General features: G+C 43.8%; 1 protein-coding gene across 9 annotated transcripts; it reads left to right on the forward strand.

Moving 5' to 3' along the window:
- The first annotated feature begins 415 nt into the window (after positions 1 to 415).
- LOC147880569 (pto-interacting protein 1-like) lies at positions 416 to 22,671 on the forward strand. 9 transcript variants are annotated; one of them, XM_087370905.1, is made up of 9 exons: positions 416 to 537; positions 1,492 to 1,629; positions 10,329 to 10,579; positions 10,767 to 10,893; positions 11,161 to 11,434; positions 16,589 to 16,721; positions 16,920 to 17,006; positions 21,401 to 21,550; positions 22,326 to 22,670. In XM_087370905.1, the coding sequence occupies exons 2-8, from the start codon at positions 1,539 to 1,541 to the stop codon at positions 21,521 to 21,523; spliced, it is 1,086 nt and encodes a 361-aa protein (XP_087227031.1). In that variant the 5' UTR covers positions 416 to 537; positions 1,492 to 1,538; the 3' UTR covers positions 21,524 to 21,550; positions 22,326 to 22,670. The 9 variants fall into 9 exon arrangements, with proteins under 9 accessions (XP_087227031.1, XP_087227035.1, XP_087227029.1 ...); XM_087370909.1 differs by having other exon boundaries at positions 516 to 571; positions 1,496 to 1,629; positions 22,326 to 22,671; XM_087370903.1 differs by lacking the exon at positions 416 to 537 and adding an exon at positions 569 to 680.
- The last annotated feature ends 2,524 nt before the right edge of the window (positions 22,672 to 25,195 follow it).

Raw genomic sequence — 25,195 nt, forward strand, 5'->3', positions numbered from 1 at the left:
TCGGACCCAAAATGCTAGCTTGCATTAGGGGTTGGTGAGACCCAGAAAAGGACCTAAGTTGCAAAAAAGGAGAAATTTCGCCGAAAAGGTGTGAGATCTAGAAAAACCCTTTCCATCAAGTGCAAGTTGGGAAAAATTGATCTTGAATGGAATAAAACTCTTACTTTAGTTTTAAAATATATATTTTAACTGACACCCCCACTCACCTATCTTGGGGCACCCACCATGAGATTGCGGGCCGCCGCCTAGGTAGGCAAGAAGCCCTACCAATTGGCTGCTATGGCCTGGGCTATGGAGTAAAACTTGAGATGAACTTTGCCTTGAGAGAGGAGACTCAATCTAGCACCACCGAAAGGGGTTGCCAACTGCAAGACCATGCGAAAAGGAGATTGGGGTGGTAGATGGGGGAGGTAGTGGGAAAGTTGTCCGCGCTTAAAGAGGGGGGCGTTTGACTCGATCAAATTGGGAAAGACATCAAAGTCTCACCACTTCTTTTTTGCAGCATCCCATTGTTGTGCTGCCCTGATCCAATCAGAGGTTTGTGCATTTGATCCAAATTCCAAAGAGATTTGTGCATTTCTCCTCAACCCCACTCCATTCTTCTTCTTCTTCCTCATCACTCCATAACATCAAAGTCCACCATTTGTTTTTGCAGCTGTGCTTCCCTGATCCAATCACAGGTCTGTGCATATGATCCAAATTCCAATCAGAGATTTGTGCATTTCTCCTCAACCCAAATCCATTCTTCTTCTTCCTCATCACTCCACAACATCGAAAATTCACCATTTGTTTTTGCAGCTTCCCATTGCTGCCCTGATCCAATCAGAGATTTGTGCATTTCGTCCAAATTCCAAGCATTTCTCCCCGACCCAACTCCATTCTTCTTCTTCCTCATCGCTCCACAGCTTTGCAGCAGCTCGGCTCGCTCGTCTTGTCCTCCATCAGTCGCTCCATTTTTTGCCGAATTGGCTCTGTACCACTCTGTAGGTCTTTTCATCATCGTATTTCACGGCTGGATCTTCGGGTACCTAGATGAGTTCGATGATATTTGGGTGATTTGGGTGGTTGTGTTTGTAGAATTTGAGCCTTCTGGACAGGCTTAGATCGAGAATTCTCAGAGTGAGGATCCTTCCCTGTAGGGTCGCAAAGCTGGGTTGCCTTCCCTGTAGGGTCGCAAAGCTGGGTTGAATCGAACTTCAGCATGCCATACTAAAAGCTTTAGATGGGGAAGTCAATTTAGACGCACCTTCGATGAGTATCCTAACTCGATTCACAAGGAGGGACAAATCGTATAGCGGTCCGCATTCTTTATTACGCAACCTTGCAAATGGCAGGGTGGACTCTGCTACGGTGCCACTGCATACTGTGCAATGACGTCCCCCTTGCTTTAGCAGCTGTAATTGACGTTTCCGCTCAATAAGATTCGCCTATTCCTTTCAGCAATTCTTAGTCAGGTTGTGCCGATTTGAACTTTAGTGGTTGCAAGTGCAGGAAGCTGACATTTAAAGGTTAATCGATCAAAAGATCTGGTGATAAACATGGCAAGCTGTTTCTGCTGCGATGCAGAAGAGGAGTACCGAAAGCCAGTGGACAATCCATTTAATTCCGCAGCCAATGGCAATCAACCAGGTACTTTCGACTTTATGCTTTCGACTTTATGGCCTCGTGCCCACTGCCCACCGCACGGCCAGCTCCCCCTATCTGCGTCTTTATATTCTTCTCTGTTTTTGTCGCTTCGTACTTCAGGCGGTATTGTTGAGAACTTAGAATGGAATTCTTGTCACGTGACAATATTGTTCAATGCCGAAGTATTTGTGGTAGATGGATGTAAATATATTTTATTTCATTAAGATTCAGCTGCACGGCCGTCCATGCTGAGTTTTTCAAGGATTGTCTTGGTCATTGGCATGTAGCCCGAGCATGCCACATAATCTTGACTTTTTTCATTTAGAGTTCAAATATGAGGACAGAACTTGGCAGTGGATTTGACTGTAACTTTACACTTGTCTTAACACAATATTTAGGGGATACTATTTTTATGGGGAAGGGAACGTATTGAACACGTCTGACAGGGATCCTACCTACAACAGCAGCTGATTGATGGGGGCAGTATCGGGCAATCCCAAGCTTGACTTACCCGGCTGGCTGGTGGACCTAGATGATATGTCCTGGCTAGCCTGCATCTTATCTTTGGTAGGGAGCACTCAGAGTGGTTAAGCCTTAGCCAAACTCAACAGGCCGCCGAATGGCCCTGGCCAGACCCTGTGGTGGGAGAAACCCAAAAGGTAGACAACATGGATGGAAGGAGGGCTAGCACAGAACTAAGAAGTATCATAGTACGTAGGATGTCATATTAAGTAGGGACTGAAGCCAAGATACTAAAAGTTTCTGGAAAAAGAAGTCGTCAAGACACTATAAATATTGGAGGTGCTTTACGAGATATGGACTAAAGCAACCTGCTAAGTTAGAGGGTATGGGACTCAATTGTGGCTTGGAGTCCTGGAGCCAGGTTGAGCTCTTTGTGTGATGGGAGTTGGGACAGATCATGGGTGCGATTCAGATCCATTGGTAGGAGGTATTTCAGGGCAGGTAAAATTGACCTGCAAGGGATTTCAAGCTTCAATCAAGCACTCTAGAGTTGTGGGAGATCATTAGATGTTGATGGTATTGTCAGTACTCATTGTTCTCCTTGTGTTAGTGCTGCTCATTGTGATGACCTGCCAGCTACAGTTTGTAGACGTTAATGATACCTTTTATATGTGTTATGTTGAGACTCTTTCCTGCTTGCAAGTCTTGATTTCCATCATGTGCCTCTATCTAAAGTCCAAAGCTATGGAAGGAGGAGCAGGAGAAGGCAATATAGTAGCCTTTCGAAGGTCACACTCGTGGCTACAAGTTTCTTTAATCTTAATGGCACCCTATAAAGGCGATCCCAATGCCTCTGTAAGCATTATTGGTAGGCACAACCTCTGGGTGCAGCTGACTCTTTACTGCAGCAAAAGGCTGGCTCACGCTTCCTCTATATCAGAAATTGACTATGCATATAAACTCCTGCGTAGGCTTCAGTAGCTGCTCAAAGGTAGAGCACTCCTGCAAAGCTCTGCTCTAGGGTTCACTGAAGACAGCGCCATTGAATGCACTCCTGATGCTCTCCTACAGGGTGTAGGTCCCTCCTGCTACTGCCACATGCCTCTGCTAGGGGCTTCAGTGGGTCCTAGTGGTTGCGGGAACTATGTTCGTGTGTGAGATTTATAAGGTGAGGGCTGTACTCCTACCACACTTTTGTTCTTGGCCAATGAGCATGATGAGCTGGCCGATGAGCATACTGAGCTGACCGACTACCACGCCTGACTGAGCCTTTCCTGGATCCGGCCTCTTGTCCTTGTTGACCCACCCCTGGCTGACCAGCCAGCCCTTTTTGCCTGCCCTGACCCCTTGTAGTTGGGTTCCTTACAGGGCCGTTCTCATGGAGCCTCTTAGCTGGGCTTCCCAGCCTAGATGGCTGGCTGTCCATGTGGCAGCCAGATCTATCCAGATCTGCTGCCCACATGCAGGCTACACATGCTGCCTGCATGGTAGCCATGCTGCTCATGTGGCACCTTCATCTCTATCAGATCTGCCCACATGGCAGTCCCTACATATGTCCACATGGCATCTGTAGACTGTCTTATTCCTTTTCCTATTGCAGGTTTCCTATCCCCATTTACTCCTCATTTGGGGATTCATAAGTGGGTCAGTGACCCTTCTATTAGACATCATCCATAAGCCTTAAGGATGTAAGTCATGAAAGGTGGCATCCTCCTCATTTAAAGGGACGAAGCTAATGGAAGCAGATGCACGATGCATCAGTAGTATTGTTGGAAATATTACTGTAAGAGATCTGGATATTTTGCCTGTCTCCATCTGTCTAGCAAGTGGGTCTAGCTATCGTATGAGAAAGTGTATGATGAGGTACTGTGGAGCCTCTCATTGTTGATGCTCTAGTATTCTCCTAGGACTAGGGAGTATATGATCTTCAATCTCTGAAACATATTTATCCGGGGATTCATCATCTATAACAAAATGTTTCACTCAGGAAATGGGAAAAGTAGGATGGATCTTTCCCAGGATGGAGGTAAATCCAATGTGTAACTTAAGTTTGAATATTTCTTGATGGCTGCAGCTTTGAAAACACTGATTGGAGAGCTTTGTAGCAGTGAGTGGTGAGGATAAAAGAACCATGTTGTCTTCAGTGAACTTTGTGTGTTTATTAGCTACTGCCCCTGTGCTGTGCTCATCCGGTCTCAAACTGAAGGATATCCAGCATTTTTTGTACTTCATGGTCAGTTACAATATGCTGCCTGGAAAAGGTGACATTAATGGTTTTGTAGAAGTCGTTTTGGGTAGAATCCATCAAGGTAGATTCTCCTCCGTTGGTTGTAGCATTGCAGCATTATTAGAATATCACTGTCCCCACCTGTGAGCCCCTGATTTGAGGGGACAAGGGGACAGGAGATAATAGGGGGATGAAGAGGGCATGCAGGGCAGGATTGTGGCCTGCCAAGTGCAGCCCAAAGAGCCCTGTTTGAGGGCCTACTTATAGAGGCGTGGGCCATCCTGAAGGATCTGTACGAAACAGGCAACACGTCTCAGATCCTCACTTTCCAGCATCTGTTATACAATCTGGATATGAGTGAGGGAGACAACGTTCATGACCATTTGATGAAAGTCAAGGTGGTGAGGGACTAGCTTGCAGTAGTTGGTCAGAAGGTAGACTCAAGTCATCTAGCATTGCTGACACTTCACAAGCTACCTTGAAGTTTCAAGAGTTTTATGATGACAGTCACTACAGGACAGAGGACCAAACCTCTCATATTCGAAGAGCTTGGCCCTTTACTATTGCAGGAGGCTCGGGAGAAACTATTCAATCAATCAGATGAGAAAGCACTTGTGGAAAGGGACAAGCCAAGCAACGGCAAGTCCAAGGATTCCAATAACAACAAGACTGAGGATGTAGAGAAAAAGTAGGAGGAGCCAAAGACTGAATCAGCCAATGTCACTGCTGGTGCTCTCTTTATCATTACTGAGTACTGCCCAGCCTACGCAGTTAGCGAAGGCAAGGAGGGCTAGTACGTGGATAGTGGAGCCTCAAAGCACATGTCCAACAAGAAAGATTGGTCTAAACCATGGAAGGTACGCATCTTGACTCCAAGGTAAATGTGGGGGACAACCAGACATGCCCTATGAAGGGTGTTGGTGGTATCCCATTTATAACGACGGCAGGAGACGAGGAGCTGATTTTCAGTGTACTCTATGTACCGACCTTGTGTAAGACTCTTTTGTTTGTCAGCGAGACAGACAAATACAACATGTCGGTTCTATTTGATGACGGCAAAGTCATTGTCACATCCAAGGCAAGTGGAAAGGTGGTGGCTCATGGTGTTGGGGAGCATGGGCTATATTGGTTCAATGCTTTGTTGGTGCATGGGGACCATGGCAGATCCAAATTATGTCATGAGTGGTTCGGTCACGTCAATTATGGCACTCTAGCCGAGATGCAAAAGTCCAAGATGGTGGATGGACTTCCACCGATTGCAGGCAATGATCGTGTTTGTAGGGTTTGCTTGGAGGGCAAGCAACACAGGGACAAGTTTCCATAGGAGGCCTCATCATGGGCCAAGAAGCCGCTCGAGTTGGTTCATTCCGACATTTGTGGACCGATGTCAGCAAATTCATTCGCAGGTTTATGGTATTCTCTTTTATCTGTGGATGATTTCGGTCGAATGACTCGAATATACTGCTGTTTGCTCTTTCCTACTGCTTTCGTAGGAAGAGCTGGGTTCTCTCAGAATGCAGGGTTCTGAGGCTTTTTGTCACCTACAGATATAGTGGGGTTGTCGGTTGTAGTATATGTGTAGCTTAGGACCTCAATTCGTGTTCTGGTGAGAGACGTGGGCTTAAGTGTGGTAAGCAAACAAAGTGCATGCATGTGTAAAAGGAATGTGTATAATCATGATTGAGGTAATGAAGGCTTTCGTCTTCATTGGGGGTTGTAGGGTTTAGAAGGAGGTTCCAGAGTTAGAAGGAGGTTCCAGGGTTTAGAAGGAGTTGCAGGGTTTAGAAGGAGGTTCCAGGGTTAGAAAGAGGATCCAAGGTTCAGGATAGAGTACATGGTGGAGAACTCGTCTCCCTCGTAGATCATGGATTTTTAAGGATTGAGGAACAAAGGGTTTAGGGGGAGCATAGGAGTGGGAGAGGAAGAAGGTGTAAGAGCATGGGGGAAAGAAGAGAGAGGAGGGAGCAGGAGGAGGGAGGAGGAGGGAGGAGAGGGAGAGGAAGGGTTGCAAGGTTGGAGGTGAGGGGAGGAGGAGTTGCAAGGTTAGGACATGCTTTTGGATGTGGAGTGCAAGGAAGCATGGACACTTGAGACAAATGCTTGGAATACCAAAGTAGACTCAACACAATGCCCCAAAGAGTGTGGGCTTCATTCCATTATGGGGTATTTATACAAGTTGGAGAGCTTCTCTCTTTGCATGTAGAAATTGTAACACAAAGTTGTAACACATTCTCTTTCTACATGTAGAAGTTGTAACACACTCTCTTTCTACATGTAGAAGTTGTAACACAAAGTTGTAACACATTCTCTTTCTACATGTAGAAGTCGTGTGTAGAAGTTGTATCACAAAGTTGTGACACAAAGTTGTATCACAAAGTTGTAACACAAAGTTGTAACACATTCTCTTTCTACATGTCGAAGTCGTATGTAGAAGTTGTAACACAAAGTTGTATCACAAAGTTGTAACACATTCTCTTTCTACATAAGTTCATGTTGGCACAGAGTCAACAACTGCATCGCCAAGAAGTCTAAGCCTTATGAGAAATTATAAGAATGGAAGGTCTAGGTAGAAAAGAAGAGTGGGAGGCAGTTTGAGCCTTCCGCACAGACAGAGGGGGGGAGTTCACGTCCACCGAGCTCAATGGATTTTGCAAAAGCACGAGATAAAGCGGCAACTTACTTACACATCTCAATAGAATGGAGTTGTTGAGCGAAAGCACAGGGCTGTCACATAGATAGGTTTGACCATGTTGCAAGGGAGAAATCTTTCGAAAGCTTACTTGGGTGAAGCCGTAAAGACTACCATTCACATCCTCAATAGAACCAAGACTAAGGCTGTGATTATAAGACTCCATATGAAGCTTACTATGGTAAGAAACCTGTCATTTCCCATTTGTGGATTTTTGGTTCTAATGTACTTGTTTATGTGCATAAGGATGAGCAGACGAAGCTTGATTCCCATAGCAGAAGATGTATCTTTGTGGGATACAATGAAGAATCCAAGGCTTATCACCTTTACGACCCAGTGAAGCAGCAAATCCTCATTAGCAGGGATGTGATCTTCGAAGAGTCAGAGCCTCAGGCTAAAGAAGAGGTTGAGGAACTTCCGACATTACCCCCACCTAGGGTTACCATCAAGGAGGTGGAGAAGACTTAAGAACCCGAGGAGGAGGAGGAGGAGGAGCAGGATGTCCTAGTGTTGGCTCTGAAGGCATCTCCAGCAAAGGCATCTCCATAAGAAAAGAAGCTACCTTAGTAGTACTTGAAGACTTTAGCAGACTCACTTGTAACGGATATTCCCGAGAGCAGTTCCGGAGCGTGGTGGTCTCAACGCAACGTAAAGACTCCCTCCGCGAACTATGCTATGGTGGCTCAACGTGAGGAGCCCAGATCCTTTGAGGAAGTAAGGGATACCCCATAATGACATGATGCTATGCACGTAGAAATGGACGCCATTCTGAAGAACAACACCAGGGATTTGGTGGACAAGCCGCTCAAGCGGAAGATCATTGGTACCGAATGGGTGTATAAGCTGAAGTTCAAGTTTGATGGGATCTTGGACAAATACAAAGCTTGATTGGTGGTGAAAGGTTACACACAGTTAGAGAGACTTGACTTCGATGAGACCTTCGCTCCACAGCGAGGATGGTGACGATACGCATTGTTATTGCCTTGGTGGCTCATTATAGTTGGCCTATCTTTCAGATGGACGTAAAGTCCACATTCTTGAACGGAACCTTGGAGGAGGAGATATACGTGGATTAGCCACCAGGCTTTCAGGTTCCAGGGTCCACATCCAAGATATGCAAGATGATGGCATTGTACGGGCTGAAACAGGCCCCAAGGGCATCGTACCAACGGATAGACGAGTTCTTCTTGAAGATCGGGCTATAGGGGAGTCCATTTGAGGCAAACCTATATCTCTTCACTGAGAGAGAGTTGTGGCTGGTACTTATCTTGTACGTGGATGATCTTATCATTACAGGAGACCACTCGAAGAAGATTTCTCAAGTCAAGAAACTTCTCTGGAGGAGTTTGAGGTGACAGATTTGGGGATTCCTCATTACTTTTTTGGGATTGAAGTCAAGTAGGAGAAAAGAAGCATATTCATCTCTCAGGAGAAATACTACAGGGAGTTACTGAAGCTGTTTTAGATGGAAGACTGCAAGGTGGCAATCACTCCTATGGACTTTGGTTTGAAGCTGAGCATCCATGATACGTCTCAGCCAGTTGATGCATCATAGTATTGGCGGATGGTGGGAAGTCTACTTTATCTTAACAACACCAGGCCAGATATCTCCTTTGCAGTAGGGCTACTCTGTCAGTTCTTCGTCAAACCTAGGAAGGCCCATTGGGACGCAAGCATGAGGGTGCTGGGGTACTTGAAGGTACATTCACCTATGGCATTACATACAGTGAAGGCTTCGAGCTAAGTGGATTCTGTGACAGTGATTGGGCAAGTGATGGTGACACCAGAAGATCTACTACAAGGTACTGTTTCATACTTGCATCAGGGGCCATCTCATGGCTAAGCAAGAAACAACCCTCTGTTGCCTTTTCATCGACAGAGGCAGAGTATATGGGTGCGTGCATTGCAGGAGGCGAGACGTTGTGGCTTAGGGGGATCCTTGAGGACATGGACGTGACTCAAGAGGATGCGACGGTGATCATGTGTGACAATTCCACGCACAGACGAAGCATATCGAAGTCCACTACCACTTCGTACGTAAGCTCATCATATGATATCATGGAGTTGATGTACTGTCCGACCGTCGACAGCATTTCGTACGTCTTCACAAAGGCGCTCCCCAAGAAGTAGACGGAGCACCTCTTTGACGCATGGGGATTGGCCCACAGTTGTGTCATTGAGAGGGGGTGTTAGAATATCACTGTCCCCACCTATGAGCCCCCGATTTGAGGGGATAAGGGGACAGGCGATAATAGGGGGATGAAGAGGGCATGAAGGGCGGGATTGTGGCCTGCCAAAGTGCAGCCCAAAGAGCCCTGTTTGAGGGCCTATTTATAGGCCAGGCCAAGTCGGCCTGGTCAGCTCCTGGTTGACCAAAATGGTCGACTCATTGCCTAGAGAAGGGCGCCTCTGCAGGTCGGTCATGCAGGCAGCCGACTTGCTGGTTGGTTTTGTGAGCCCTGGACAGGGCCTACATAAAGAGTACCTCACTCCTCCATTCCTTCATCCACTGGATTGAAGCCTCTACCCACGGGCAGCATTCTTTGACGGGGGAGATCTCTGATACTCAGCAGTTTTGGACACCACCCTTGCTGCCTACTTTGTGCTCATCTGGAGCTTGTTTATCCCACACTCTGTGGAAGAATATAGTCTGAGTTTTCTCTCTCTCTCTCTCTCTCTCTCTCTCTCTCTCTCTCTCTCTCTCATGTGCTGTTCCAGCAAGGTTTCATAGTATTTGTGTGATTATCTATCACGAGGTTTCTGAGTGTTGAATGAGCTGAGGTCGAAGAGAGGTGTGAGAGATTCTATCCTCCTATTTCCAACAAGCATCTCATCAGTACTTGATTGACTGACTGGATGATAAGCTGAACTGAAAAGCAATGCTATACCCAAGGTTTGAAAAAGAGAGGTCCATCTTGATCTCACATGATAATATTTGGAAGACCATGAAATGCGACGATATGCTGAAGGACGAGTCATGCGATGTCAAGAGCTTGAGCTTTTTTCTTGCATGAAGTGAAGTGTGCCTTTTTGATAAGCGATCTATGACTATCACGATTTGTATGTTGTTTTTGGAAGGCTAGGCAAATAGTAATAAAAACCAAACAGACATGAGTACCTACACCATTGCACATAAGCTAGCATGTGACAGCCATATGGTTCAGTAGTAGTTATGCATCAGGCTGTGGCACCTGGGCAACTGTACAGTGTCTGACATGGGTTTTCAATATATCAGTAAATCAGCCTAAGGATGTTGTGGTGTAACTTGCATTTATGCAAATGAAAATGCTCGCCTTGATTCTTATGATTGATCCTTTTGCACAGGTTATCAGGGAGCTCAGAAGGCTCCAGCAGTCCGGAATCCTGTCGCACAAACACTTGAGCCGATAGCAGCACCTTCTATACCATTGGATGAGCTAAGAGAGACTACAGATAATTTTGGTGCAAATGCTTTAATCGGTGAGGGCTCGTATGGGCGAGTTTACTTAGCGAATTTGAGAAATGGCAGAGCAGCAGCTGTTAAAAAACTTGATGTCAACAATCAGCAGGAACCTGACAATGAGTTTTTAGCTCAGGTAAGCTTTGCTTTGGGTGAGTTGAAGAAAGGTGGACTGATTCTTTTATGCAACTAATGGATACCGTTACTGGGAAATGGAGTAGCTCTTAGCTAGATAAAATGTTGGATCTTAGTGTATTGATACAATATTTTCTGATTTCTCCCTAAAAGCTTGCATGATATCTTTTGCTACCTGAGAGCTACAGGTCTCCAGGGTATCAAGGCTGAAGCATGAAAATGTGGTGGAACTCATTGGATATTGTGTTGATGGCAATTTACGAGTGTTGGCATATGAATTTGCAACGATGGGCTCACTTCATGATATCTTACACGGTAAAAGGTTAATGATTGCAAAACTATTGTGATTGCAACTGTTATGATCTTCTTCATTTATTGATTCAGCGCTTTTACTTGTGCCTAATGCATGTGTCTAGGTTTTGAGAAGTCATTCAGCATTTCTTGTTAATGTCTTTTTTGGGTTAAGGTTTCTAACGAACTTCTTGGATGCTGGTCCATTTTAGTTAGTTATGGAGAAAAAGAGGATGTTTGAGAATTTCTGTAAAGAAGCTAACATGATGAATTATCATATTCTTATTCCAGGCCGGAAAGGTGTTCAAGGTGCTCAGCCTGGGCCTGTCCTTGACTGGATGCAACGAGTGAAGATTGCTGTAGGAGCAGCAAGGGGTTTAGAATATCTTCATGAGAAAGTGCAGCCATCCATAATTCACCGTGACATCAGGTCTAGCAATGTTCTGCTGTTTGATGACTACACTGCAAAGATTGCAGACTTTAACCTCTCAAATCAGGCACCTGATATGGCAGCCCGTCTTCACTCCACACGTGTTCTTGGAACCTTTGGCTACCATGCTCCTGAGTAAGTGGATTGGCAACTCAAGGATTGAAATCTCAATGATGTTAGTGATCTTTAAGCGAGGATATGCATGAGCTGCATGCAATTGCATGAAGTGAAAAAGGCTTTCTACTTCAGATCCATAATTTCTTCCGACCTTTGATTTCTGCTCTTGGTGATGCAATTATTGCGAGCTCCTCATCATTCTCTGAACTCATTTGATGAATACATTGGGTAATGGAAATGCATCGGGCCTGTTATTATTATTTTAGCTTGAAAACTAAGCGGAGTTGTATTTGAACTTGGTTGGTTTTGGTCACAAAGACCGAATTCTAGTTGAAAAAAGCTTGCTTGGTTTGGAAGCTAAAATCAGTTAGCTCTTACTCAGTTGGAGACTTATTACTACAGGCCTACATATTAAGCAGCTCCATTTTTCAGTGTTAAGAGTATTTGCTTGCTTGGAGACAAGTGACGCCTCAGTGGTGTTTATCATAATTCGTAAGAATGAAGTATGATATACTATAATGTGCTGATGTTGCTTGACCTCTAGACTCATCAAGATGAGTTTCATGAGTTTCGTGTTAGAATAAGGTTCTGCTTGTGCATAGCAAGTATACGCGGTGGAATGTTCTCTGAAGCTCTTTCTGATTACACTCAGAAAGGTGCACGACAATGAACACAGGTAAACTGGAAACTACAGGAGCAAGTACAGCCAAAGCTCATTTTGCTCGAGGGAGAGCCTCGGTGAACAGTGGAAGGCTTCCTTGATGTCGGGCAAAACAATATCCATGATCGGCTTGTAGATGAAGTGATACCAACCCTTGATGTGCTTCGTCCAAGCATGGAACACCTGGTTTTTCACAATCACTTTGCAATGTTGGTTGTCACACAGGATCAAATGGGCTCGCAGGCTGCTCTGTACGCAGACTGTGGCGGAACGATTGTTGGTTGTTTGAAGTTTCTTGCTGAGATACGAAATAACAAATGACACCAGCATAAAACAATAAATCGGTGTGGAGCATTTGAGTGCCCCAATCTCTGGTCCAATCTTAATCACCAAACCCACCAAGCTCAAAACTTGTGCAGGACGTGATCCCGTAATTGCCTGTACTTTTCAGATGAGAGAGAGAGAGAGAGAGAGAGAGCGAGAGAGGAAGAGAGAGAGAGAGAGGGGGGGGGAGTGGCAGGAGGGAGAGTAAATATATATAAACACACACACACACACACACACACACACACACACACACACACACACACACATATATCTATCGATGCATAGAAAGAGGAGGAGGCTGCAGGAAAGAGGGGCCGAGAGAGAGAGAGAGAGAGAGAGAGAGAGAGAGAGAGAGAGAAGGAGCGGGAGGGGTAATATAATATAGAATACACACACACACACACACATATAGAGAGAGAGAGAGGAGAGACAATATATTATTTATATATATATATAGAGAGAGAGAGAGAGAGAGAGAGGAGAGATATGAGTATTGGTAAGGTCAAGCCAACTTCCAACTAATCTTTGGTACAAGGTTGCTTTAAATAATCATTGTGTTTCCTCATTACTCGGCTTAGTGTTGGTCTCCATAAGGCTTAGTGCCTCCTTGCAATCCTCCATGTGGAACTGCTTCAGCACTTAAAGAGAATACTGCTCTTCGAAAATGAAGATACTATCCTGCTTCTGCCAAACCACTAATACCTAAATTTGTCATTTCAAACTTCTTTATGAGGTGTCCCTCGACCCCTTGGACCTTCCTCTTGTAAGTAAGTAGTTGTGATAATTAAATCATGAACATAAAGAATAATAATCATACTCTTAGCTCCCTTTCAAAAGAGGTACAAGTTGGCATCTTACAGACTTTGAGACAATCCAATCTCATAAAAGTATTTGTCCTTTGGTACCATGCCTTGGGGGACTGTTTTAGCTTGTATAATACCCTGTGGAGCTTGCATGCTCGCTTTCCTGCACTTTGATACTGAATGGCATGTGGCTGCTCCATACAGACTTGCTCGTTGAACTCTTTATTCAGAGTGCAGACTTCACTTCCATTTGGAAAATGGGCCATTTATGTTGGCAGCCAATGTCCAAATGGTTGTCATTTTGGTTGTAGAGACAAAACTCACTGTAGTGAACACACTTAGCCTGAGGGTAGCCTTTGACTACTAGTCTTCCCTTTTACTTCTCCGAAATCCCATCATATTTGCCCTTGGTTCCGTAAGTTGGGTTCCATTAATCTTCCTCTTCTGAGGTCTGTCAACTGAATCCCATGTATAGTTAGAATGGCCGCCATCTCTGCTTCCATGGTAGCTTGCCACTTTTGGCTCCTTGATCTGCTAGATTTGAGTCATCAAAGGAAAGTTCATGGTGGGAGTGCTGAGATCTCCTCACCTTGGAACTGCTTTCAGAATCTTGAGGGTCTTCACGTACAATCTTGGTAAGTTCCTCTAATTCGTCAAGGTCTTCTTGGATGGCTCAAGTTCCTATTTATTTGACTTTGAGCCTTCCATCTCTGGCATCTCGATCCATGATGCATTCGTTTCCCTAAGGTATATATTTTGGTGCAAGGCTTCAAGGTACATGGAACTACAAGCATGGGCCACAGACCATCGTCGTAATGGCTTTAATCACCATTGCCCAGCGGCCTCCGTCCATCCTTTTGAGGCTAATCTTTGCTGTTTATACAAAAAAAAAAGAGAGCAAATGACTAGCCCCTCAAGAAGGTATGGGTTCACACTATAATTTCTGGGGCCATTTTATCTCATGTGCTATATCAAGAGATTCTGGGGAACACCCCCATCCCCCCCCCTTCCCCCTTCCCTTAAGATTGTGTGTTCAAGTTGCTCACCCTACATACCCAGGAGCTTTCACATTGTGGACATTTTGCCTCAAGTGTCACCTAGAGGATCCCTATCTTAGCTAGTACTCGTTGCTCTAAGGACTCTAACAGATCTAAACAGAGATTTTAAAATCAAGGTTCTTGATTGAATCAAGATCCAAATAGGTTTTGACAACCTTATTTGGGCCAACAATAGAAGTGTCCTGGAAACCTTATTTGGGCCAACAATAGAAGCGTCCTTTCCAGGACCGTGCTGCCTCTTCTTGGAATTGACCCCAACATAGAAATTACTGACCCTAGTAGTCTAAAGGCACAGCTATTACATTGACAAACGAGAATGGATCTTCCAAAGCATTGCACACTATTTGCACTAGGAATCATAGATGGGTGAACTGTCCTAAAAGGCCCAAGAAAAATTCCAATAAGGAACCTTGTAACCATACTCAAGCAGAAGATGGACCTTCTTCACAAGTTACAAAAGGCAAGGCACCAGACTACGAACATGAGCCTCACCGTGCAACACTGGATTCCTTGGCCACACAAGATCTATGTTTACACGGATCAATCCGTGGTACCTCAATGACCATTTTGGTTGACAATGACTACTTCCATAACTTTCTTGCTAAATTTGGTGCAACGTCCTGAATTGCATGAGAAGCTAAATTTCGACATCATGCCCTTGTCTCGAAATGATGTCATTGTTAGACAACAATGGCTCTACAACTACGATTCTTCCATTAGTTTTGTAGTCCTATACTCCAGTTCGTCCACAACAGCAAATTTATTGAGTTAACTGGCTCTAGGGATGGTCCTATCACATCAACTCTCTCTTCAATACAAGTAAAGAAGTATTTCGCAAGCAACCAGCTCGAACCACACTTTTGTAGGTTACCTCAGTTGATGACACACCTAAGAAGGATCCTATGGAGTATTTTAGTCAACCATTTTTCCAGCCCTCTCTAGATATATCCCTAAAGGGGTTACCTTACAGGTTACCACCTTGGCAAATATTGTACCATGTAATTTAACTACTCCTGGGAAGTACTGTGACTTTTTACCATAGTATTTTGAGCATCATATATGATTCATGATACATCAGTTCATCTTTGGCATCTATGACCGGTTGCACATCTATGAGCTCTAGGAGAGTAGCAAGATAACTACCATATGTGTGGTTTGGTGAATGATTGTATTGGTAGTATGTGGAAGAGGTGGACCTATGGGTGTCCTATATGGGTTGGGGGAGGGTCTAGTTGAAGGATGAGCATGAGTGGTCTGCTTGTAGCATAAGGGGGTGCACTATGGGATAAAAAAAATGTGGTGTGAAAGCAACGGATCCCATTATGTAGTCTACCACGGGAGAGAGAGAGAGAGAGAGAGGGGGGGGGGGGGGGAGGGAGCACCCGCGAGCGAGAGAGAGAGAGAGAGAGAGAGAGAGAGAGAGAGAGTTTGTGTTGTCCACTCCAATTATATGTTTTCATCTATTGGACCTCGAGATGGGTTTGCTGTAGGTATTTACGTCGGGCTGGGAAAAGGTGAGTCCTCCTTTGAAAACAAAATAGGCTTTACATACATATGGCCTGGCTGTGTATGATTGAATTGATATTATTGTTTTGCTGTAGACTTCAATAGATAATGGGAAAATTATTTCAATCAAGTACGAACTCGTCAAATCTTAGATTGTAAAAGGTGGTGAGATCTTCAGTGGAGTGTTCTGCTATAGGATACTTGTACTTCATCCTTGTGCCACCAAATGTGATTCTCTTTTCTGATCCTGGGAACAGAGGCCATTTTGCTGAGAATTGTACTTGTGATCTTAAGAGTGAAACCACTTCTTTTGATTTTCACTTCGTGGTTGAAAGTTTGTTTGGTAGGCAACTGTAGCCATGATTCAATGGATTGAATGATTGGGATTAGACAAGTGGACTTCTGAAGTTCTGTTTGTTGCCTAGGGTTAGTAGTGTACCAACCTTTTCCCTCTTTTTTGATAAGATGAATGCTAAAATTGAAGATTCTACTTTCTGCCTTAAGACAAAAGTCCATGGGAATTTACCCAAACAGTACTATCTGTGAAATAAATGCTCTGTTTAAAGCCCTAGACCCTGGTATGTTGTCTCTGGTGTGTAAGTTGATATTAGTTGTCAAATAGTAGTTTGGAATGCAATGATAGTTATCCGTGAGCTCCTTTTTCTGGAACATTTTCAAGTGCAGGAATCAAGGTTTTGGGATGGATATTTTCTTAGGTTTTCTTTACTCATGTAGGGATCGCATGCACTTAATGTAGTGGAGGTTGTGTATTCATTAGGTGTCCCTGCAAACGAGGCTGACCATTCTTTGCCTTCAGATATGCAATGACAGGACAATTGACACAGAAGAGTGACGTCTACAGCTTTGGAGTTGTCCTGCTGGAACTTCTTACAGGAAGAAAGCCTGTTGATCACACCTTACCCCGTGGTCAACAGAGTCTAGTTACCTGGGTGAGACATGCATGGCAGATGGTTTATATGTTTAGCAGGATAAGAACTTGCCTGTGATATTTTGAAGCTCAAGTTTTTGAGATATGAGATTTCCTCTTTTATGTATGGAATTCAGAGCTCAACCTTCTGCTAACCACCTCGCCCCCTCTTTCCCTCTTTCTCTATTCTTTATTGATCATAGAGTCGTGTCTATGGCAGGCTACTCCTAGACTAAGTGAAGACAAAGTAAAGCAGTGTGTTGACCCTAAATTGAAGACAGACTACCCACCCAAGGCAGTGGCAAAGGTAAAATTCTGGATTTTATGCAGCTTCTCCTTTCTCAATGAAGTGTTCTGATCATTTTGAGTACTTTAGATAATTTAGACTTTGAATGCAAGCATCCCCCTCCCTGCTTGCTTCCCGCTTCTTCTCCTCGCAGCTGCAAACTACCCCCCCTCTGGGTAACTTCCTCTCCAAAGAGAATCTGTCAGCTTACATCTGCTTATGTTTAAAAGGCTGTTCATTATGTTGGAGAGCATGTAAGATCCTGTCAGAGAATTTGTCAGAGAATTTGCAGCATATATATGAGACATCAACAATACTAAATTACCTCAACTGCTCAGCTACATAAGCCTCTGAGCCCTGCATGTTTCCTATGGCATGTGCTGCTAGTACTGTCCCAACACTTCCAAGTTGCCATTTCTATGAGCATTGGACAAACAATGAGAGGCCATAGGACATGCAAAATGGGTGTCCCCATGATATTCAGTCTTTTGAATATCTAGCTAAGTCTCTTTCTTCAGATGTTGCATTCATCCAATATAGTGTCAAAACATTATTTAACCGTTTCCTTTCCAGGTCAACGGTGGATATAGCCCTTTGCTGTGAGTTGAGCCCTCCCCACCCTTCTTACCAACTCGACTGGAAAACTAGTTTGGCAGTCTGAGTTACTGTGAAAGATCTTAGAGATTTTGGGAGGGGGGTGCAAATAGTAAGCACTCTTGCCAATGCTGTTCCCTTTCATCTCATATGAGAGTTGCATTGCTTTGTGTTGGTCTGATATATCCAGCCTCAATTTTCTTTGTCTATGGAATGCATAGCTTCTTCACAATCTGGTGGTATTGGATGTTTGCAAGAGGGCTTCTAGGAGAGATGCTGCACTTTGAAAGATCCCAGTGTGCTTGCGTCAAGCCCTCTGAGACTTACTGTCTTGATAGCATCAGAAAAAACACGAGAGAATCACAAGGAGATAAGCACATAACTATTCATCAAGCGATAGATCAAAGTTGAGCTCCTTAGATTTGGAGCAACATTTCTACTCTGTGCAATCTTAATGGCCAGTAATGGTGGCAGTAGAAGCTAGTATTTGCAACATTGACCACTACAAAAGCTGCAGCAGTACACCAGTATAGTAGAAGTTTGAAGCATCGACAACACAACTAATGAAAAATAGTCCAACACTTCTTTGGCAGAGATGGCACATATTTTCGGCTTGCAATCTCTTTGTATTCTGAGAATGTGATAAGCAGATGCTTATGATCGGAAGCATAGGAGATCATGATAGATTTGGGCTAGCAGCACGGTCAAATTTTATGGCTGAGTGGAGTTTCCCACCGAGGCTGTATCCCCTTCTCCCCCCTGCGTGTGCCTGCCAGGGGCGGGAGTCTATCTCCATAGATGTCCTCATGTGCTGTTTTCTTCTTCTGCGTTTTTCTTTGCATAATGCCACCGCCTCTGGTTCTGAGCCAGGACCCAGGCCATACTTGGGGGGACCTGCGAAATGAAGTCCTTCGCTGGTGGGGGCGGGGAAGGAGAGCACTGAGATGGATCCTGTGGTTGTGGCTTTGGATCTCCTCCTTACCTTCTCCTTGGAGACCAGCAAACCTCGGCCAAGCCTGGCCAGATGGCCAAACTCTGTATACTGATGACATCGCCTTGGTAGCCCTGCAATCTCCACTCGTTGGAGCACTATCCCACTAAAGAGGGTCTGTCTCCAAACAGATAGTAGAGGGTAGGGAGGGCAGGTTTGTGACAACTAGTGGGATCATCCATGAGAATTGATGCTGCTGTGCTGGGGGGCTCGAAAACAATCCCAAATTAGCACTGATGGAGGAGAGGAAAGTTTTGTGCTCCTGGGGCATGCCCAAGGAGGTCACTGGGTACTGTGGGCTCTGATTATACGTGTCTCTATGTCATCCATTGTGAAACCATTTCACCAAGGTACAAAGAAAACTAGTTTGGTCTGAGATAAATGGGGGACCCATGGAGAAGAGCCCATGTCATTTCTGGACATCTGATCACAAGGACCCCACGTCCATAAATTGTCACCTCCTGGATGTGATTGCCTTCCAGACAAGGCTTCCATTTGAGTTGCTTTGGCCAGACCCTGGAGGTCACCTTAGTTACCGCACTAACACTCATGCAAGCTACTCTGCAAAGAGAGGAGAGGGTTGGGGGGGAGCTGGGGCGGTATAGGTAAAGGAAAATAGAGGGAAAGGAAGGAGGGAGTGGATGTGTAGGGAAATGAGGGATTGGACGGAAGGAGAGGGGAGAAAAAGAAGTGGAAAGAAGGGTAGAAACTCCAGAGAAGGAAAGAGGGAATGGAGGGAATGAAGGGAAGGAAAGGGAAGGGAAGGGAAGGGAAGAAGGGAGAGGAAACAAGGAATGGGAGAAGGAAAACAAGGGAAAAGGAAGAGAATAGAGAATGGATGAAGAAAAGGAGGGGCTAGGCACCCTTTTCCATTGCTCTGCTTCCGTATGGGCAGCATGAAGTCTATTGAGAGGACTGTGGCATAGCTCACAGCTCAAGGCCAAATGGGCCAAGGTCACCATACGGTGGTCTTTGCCGCTCCCAATGGAAGCACTCTGGAGACGGCACGAAAGGATAGCAGCAGGAGGGAAAGAATGCACTGCTCCACTCGCCTTGCTGCCAGTAGGAGCAGCAACACAGCCTGCTGAGGAGTGTGATGGGATCCCGAATGAAGGCCACCCTGGCACAATGCTGGCAGGAGCAGCCTGTATCACTTGTCTTCAGGCCCTGTTGAGGGCTGGGGAGCCTGGAAAAGAGGAGGGCAGGAGGCCTGAGGCAGAGCAGACAGGGAAGGAGACCAGTGAGGGAATGACAAGCTCAGGATGAGCAGAAAGCTGACGACCTGTGAGCTGGATGCTCACCAGCTGAGAAAAAGGAGAAAGAAAGGGGAAGGAGGTGAGGAGGCTGATCGAGAACGGGGCCCAGAGGTACAGAAGGAAGGTGGGGGAGCTGAGAGCAGGTTGTCAAAGGTAGCCAGTGTCTGTTGAGGAGATTCTGAAGCAACACTTGTTCAGGTAGTGAAGTGTATCCTTGAAAAATTTTATGATCGGAAACATGCCGCAAATGCTTCAAGCATGTAATACCCTGTCTCCACTATTTCTACAATGGTTTGTCATAAGCATAGAGTTTGTTTGGTGCATCTAGGATGGACACCATGGAAGTCAAAACTTAATGAAGCAGGCATACTGTATATGTGTTGTGTTTTTAGAGGATGAGTTTGCATGTTCCTGGATTCATCTAGATATATTCCTTCAGAATGGAGTTCTTATCTGATGAGGGTCAAAGAATAGATGTTCTATAACACACAATGAGAGGCTTTTTCTGAAACACTTGCTAGCAATCAGAGCCATCATGATCCTGATTGACTATCAATGTGGCTCATTTTCCTTCCATAATCTTTCGAATCCTTCTGCCACTCTTCTTTCCCTCATTTCAACATGATGCAAACTTTTGCCAGGATCAATTAGACATTTTTTGCGTATGCCTAGCATTGCTCTAACCACCACATAACAAGTTGCAAATAATTGATTTAATTTCTAAGGGTCTAATGGCATTCTTTTAAAGATGTCATTCCAGGTCAAAGAATAGGGTCACTGGATCCTGAAAGTTCTGTAACACACAATGAAAGGCTTTCTGAAAGACTTCCTAGCCATCAGAGCCATCATGATCCTGATTGACAATTGATGTGGCTCCATTTTCTTCCATAATCTTTCAAATCCTTGTGTCATTCTTATTTTCCTCACAACATGATGCAAAGTTTTTCCAAGATCAATTAGACGTTTTCTGAGTATGCCTAGCATTGTGCTAACCACCACATCACAAGTTTTGAATGTAAGGGTCTCACTCCACTCTTTTAATGTTATAATCACTTTTAAAAGTTACCGAATGTTTTGTACATCTGCATGGATTTCTACAGCCCTCAAAGCTGTGTGTGTGTGAGAGAGAGAGAGAAAGAAAGAAAGAAAGAAAGTTTATTAAAGTCTTCGGGAGACCGTGAAGGTCTATGAGACTACCGATAACTGATACAATGAACATAACGGTGGTGGTCTCAAAACGGGCCAGCCAACCGTTTCTACAAAAAAGAGGTTATGAAGGACGGTGTGGCTAGTCCTGATACAAAAAATATGTGTCTACCTCCAGATGATACAAAAAAGAAGGGGGGGGCACCAAAAATGGGGCAGAGGGGGGAGATACAGTATACATGTGCAGGTGGTGATCGTCAGAGACCAATCATAGAGGGGCCGTCAAATGGGAGGTTGGAAAAAACCCTGCGATAGATGATTGGCCTCTAACGTCACGCGGCCTAGTCGAGCTCGGTTGGAGAGAGAGAGAGAGAGAGAGAGAGAGAGAGAGAGAGAGAGAGGACCTAATTGAACTCATTGGAATGCAGATGGCAGCTGTAGCAGCACTTTGTGTGCAGTATGAAGCAGATTTTCGCCCAAATATGAGCATTGTTGTTAAGGCCTTGCAAGCATTGCTGACTTCTAGGCCACCGGCTGTGGGTGCTTCCTAAGCATTATATGAAGACCCACATTGATCAGTAAGTTCTTATGGTAGGAAAGTAAATAAGGTTTGTGAGCTAAATTATTTTGTGTGAAGATCAAGTATCAGGTCCAGGTTTGAAATGTGTGGAACTTGGAAGACTGAATTCTTTTGCAGCAATGTTTCCATCATGATCAAGTTTAAAATCAAGAATGATTTTTGTCAAAGAGGCTTTTAGGATTAAGTTATTGTCTTGGTCACTCGGCCAATTGGGCCCATGTGTGAGCCATGTCGCCTCAAATTTCTGGTGCAAATGTGGTATCAGATTCTCTGACTGCTGGAAACAAGATAATTTGGTAAGATCAAATCTGGATGAGAATGTGATATTTCATGCCAGTTCCACATTGACAAACCTTCCACCTCTGATATTCACATATCAAGCTAAAGATGTGTTTGAAAGACTCAAAGGAGAAGAATTTTTCTGACATGGGTCAATGCATTTGTGGATTAAACGCTCTCTCTCTCTCTCTCTTTGGGGAGTGTGGGGAGTTTATATAGGATTGTACTATCTTGATTTTAAACAAGCAAAGCGTTTTGCATTTATTTTCTTTGTTTAAGTTTTTGCCTGCAATATCTGATTGTGCAAGTCGAAGCAAATATCTATTTCAATATACGAAAGTGTGTATCTCTTGGAGGAGTTGAGATATCAATTAAGGCAGTTCTTTTATTTTTGTATTCAATCATGAAAAAATAACACTTCCATTTGAATTTGTGTATTATGCTACTGCTGAATCACTTTCTTTTTTACCAGAACTGTTGAATTATGTTTTCAGGTGTCTTAAAACATCAAGACAGGTCTCATATGTATTTTCTTTTCCACGAAGCATGTTTGGCAACTTTGAGGGGCGCAACTCATTTTCCGTTTGGAGGTCTTCTTTGAGAGACATCACATTTGTGGCAGCAGCTTCGAGGGGTGTGTTCTTCAGTTTCCATTGGAGGCCGTGTGTGATATGAAAGCCATGTTGTCATAGATTGTGCTTACAGCTTGAAGCTATTACTCGGACCCGATGATCACTTAAGTCAATTCAAAAGTTTATTCTATCTCATCTACACCATTCCTAATAAGAAGTATAAAGCCTTGGCTTCCAAACACCATTTTAAGTTGTTTTTTTTGGGGTGTGCATTCTGACCTCTAGAAAATTCTTTGAGTTGAGATTTTTCCTTTAAAAAAAAGAGATTTTTCCTATTAAAAAAAAAGTTGTTAAGGATTTAATGAGTAGATCATAACCAAATACTATCTAGTTATTCTAATGTGGGATGCCATTTTTTGTATAGGATCAGTGAGAAGTAATTTTCCAGAAGGGCATGGTACACAGGATGCTTATATTATGTCTTTAGAGTACACGTTTTAAGACGCTGATATATTGGTGGCCTTGATCCTGAAGGAGGGTGTCTTAATGAAGGTATATGCGATTTAGCAATGGTGCATATTTTCAAGCTCTTTGTAGTGTTTAAAATGTGAAGAATGTGAATTGCACTAGACATAAAGTGCATATCATAGATTGATAAAATAGCCACTCCCTAATATAAACAAAGGCCAAGTGTGAATAGCCCTTAATGTAGACACTGCATATTGTAGATAGAGCTTGCTATGTGTGATGGACTTCATCGTTTTCAACTTTGTGGTGGTTGTCATGAGATTGCAAACGGGCTATTGTATTTTCAGATTATGAATTTAGGCTTGTTCTTGGATTCACCTAGATACATGTTTCCATCGTATTAGTGGGCATACAAATTTCACCTTGTGAAGTTTCATCCATGTTGCGACTTGCGCATATTGTGGTAAATTCTTTCCATCTTAAGTGGTGTGTTGCCCTATCAACTAGATTGTTTAAGCATTTTTTGCTTAGAAATGCTCATTTGGGAGAGACAAATGAAATTGTAGTCTTGACAAGCAGTTGTAGCTTGAATGAAGAGATGGCTACAACTAGATTGTTTAAGCATTTTTTGCTTAGAAATGGTCGTTTGGGAGAGACAAATGAAATTGTAGTCTTGACAAGTAGTTGTAGCTTGAATGAAGAGATGGTTACCCTTTGTCACGGCTCAGTTTGCCCTTCACTTGTGGAGTGTCTATAGGAACTCACTATGACCATTTGTGTATGAATGGATGATCAAGTACGTGGTGTGGATATGTATGTGTGAGAGCATATGTTTATACGATGCATGCGCTCTCTCTCACACACTTTAAAAAAAAAAAAAGTGAAATCTTTGAGTGCTTTATATTACAAAATAGCTATCTAGGAAAAACTAGTAAGCTGAAATAGTACATTAAGCGAAAATGTCCATGTAGGACGAATATACATCCTGATCTATGCAGTGAGTTCGCAAACAATTGAAGAGCGATTGCTGCAAAGAACGACAGAAGAAAACAAAAGTAGTAAAGATTGGATCACCAAAGACTCTGTGATTTCTAGCTTTTTAGACAGCCCAGAGTGTCGAGTAGCGAACCTAGGTAAAGAACAAATCAAAGTCTGGCCGTTTAGGGTATATCCCAAACAACCAGAAATGCTTCCCAAAAACAGCCTGAGAGAATCTCAATCTCAATTTGTCCTGGAGGATGCTCAAGAAATTCTGTCTCTCAGAGCAATGCCAAAAGATATGAGATATGAATTCCCTGGGAGCTAAACATCGATGACAGATAGGAGTAATACGATTGTAAGATAAAAGTTGTCTTGACGGTACAATCCCCAGTAAAACACGCCATAAAAGAACATGTTGACGCAATGGAACCTTAGAATGTCAAATCTGCTTCAATCTCTTTCTCCACCATTGGAGTGGACGGTGCAATGCCCAAATTTGATTGGCTTTGTCTGACGCCCAAGGTGGTGGTAACACTTTATATAAGGAAGAGATTGTTATATGAGATAGCTTCAAAGGACGAATGGATGAGTATAAAGGAAGAAGGGTCCAGTCTTGAAGTATGTCTTGAAGCTTTAAGAGCCGTACTAGTTGAAATGGTTGAACCATTCGAATAATGACTTGCCATATTGGGCGATAGTGTATATCCAAATCATATTTTGTAGCAGCCAAAGGGAAAGATAAAAGAGTGCTGTCATCATTGATAACATCTAAAATAGCAGAAATTCCTTTCATATTAAGAAAATAAGAGCGTCGAGGCTCCTACAAAGCCAAGGGAGTAGAAAAACTCGTGACCAATGGATGCTGTCAGCTCGCAAAGAGTTACCCTGTAAAGAGTCTCTTCCATTCCATGCCAAGTGTGAAAGAATATGCTTCTAATCTAAAAACATATGAGAAACCATAGGACAACCTTTGATTGTGCCTTCAATGCAGTCCAAAAGAAAATCCCACTCCGTGGGTTGTCAAAAACCAAATGTAGGAGTGGTGATGTGAACTAGTAAGGAACGCATCATAGCAGCCCAAGGCTGATCATCTTGAAGAAATTGAAGCATCATTTTGCCTCAGTGAGCTAAAATGTGCACATGTATATTAAGAATATTCAACCCTCCTTGCAATTTGGGTGAGCACAATCTCTGTACTGGAAGAATCCGCAAGCTTTTCTTACCATGCTTTAACCACCAGAAAATTTCCATAATGGTGGACATGAAGGAAGACAAATCCTTCTTAGTGAAAAAAATCAATGGCAGATAAAATTGAATATAAGTCACCAAGATCGATTGAACAA

The sequence above is a fragment of the Dipteris shenzhenensis genome, chromosome 32, assembly GCF_047967505.1.
Source record: "Dipteris shenzhenensis isolate YYH24624 ecotype China chromosome 32, Dip_SZ_1.0, whole genome shotgun sequence".
NCBI classification, from domain to species: domain Eukaryota; kingdom Viridiplantae; phylum Streptophyta; class Polypodiopsida; order Gleicheniales; family Dipteridaceae; genus Dipteris; species Dipteris shenzhenensis.

What these genes read in the sequence shown, in the direction of transcription:
- LOC147880569 (XM_087370905.1), top strand. Translation starts at nt 1,539, where the DNA reads ATGGCAAGCTGTTTCTGCTGCGATGCAGAAGAGGAGTACCGAAAGCCA. An exon ending in AGCCAATGGCAATCAACCAG is followed by an intron (nt 1,630 to 10,328) that starts GTACTTTCGACT and finishes CCTTTTGCACAG; the next exon opens with GTTATCAGGGAGCTCAGAAG. An exon ending in ACAATGAGTTTTTAGCTCAG is followed by an intron (nt 10,580 to 10,766) that starts GTAAGCTTTGCT and finishes TGAGAGCTACAG; the next exon opens with GTCTCCAGGGTATCAAGGCT.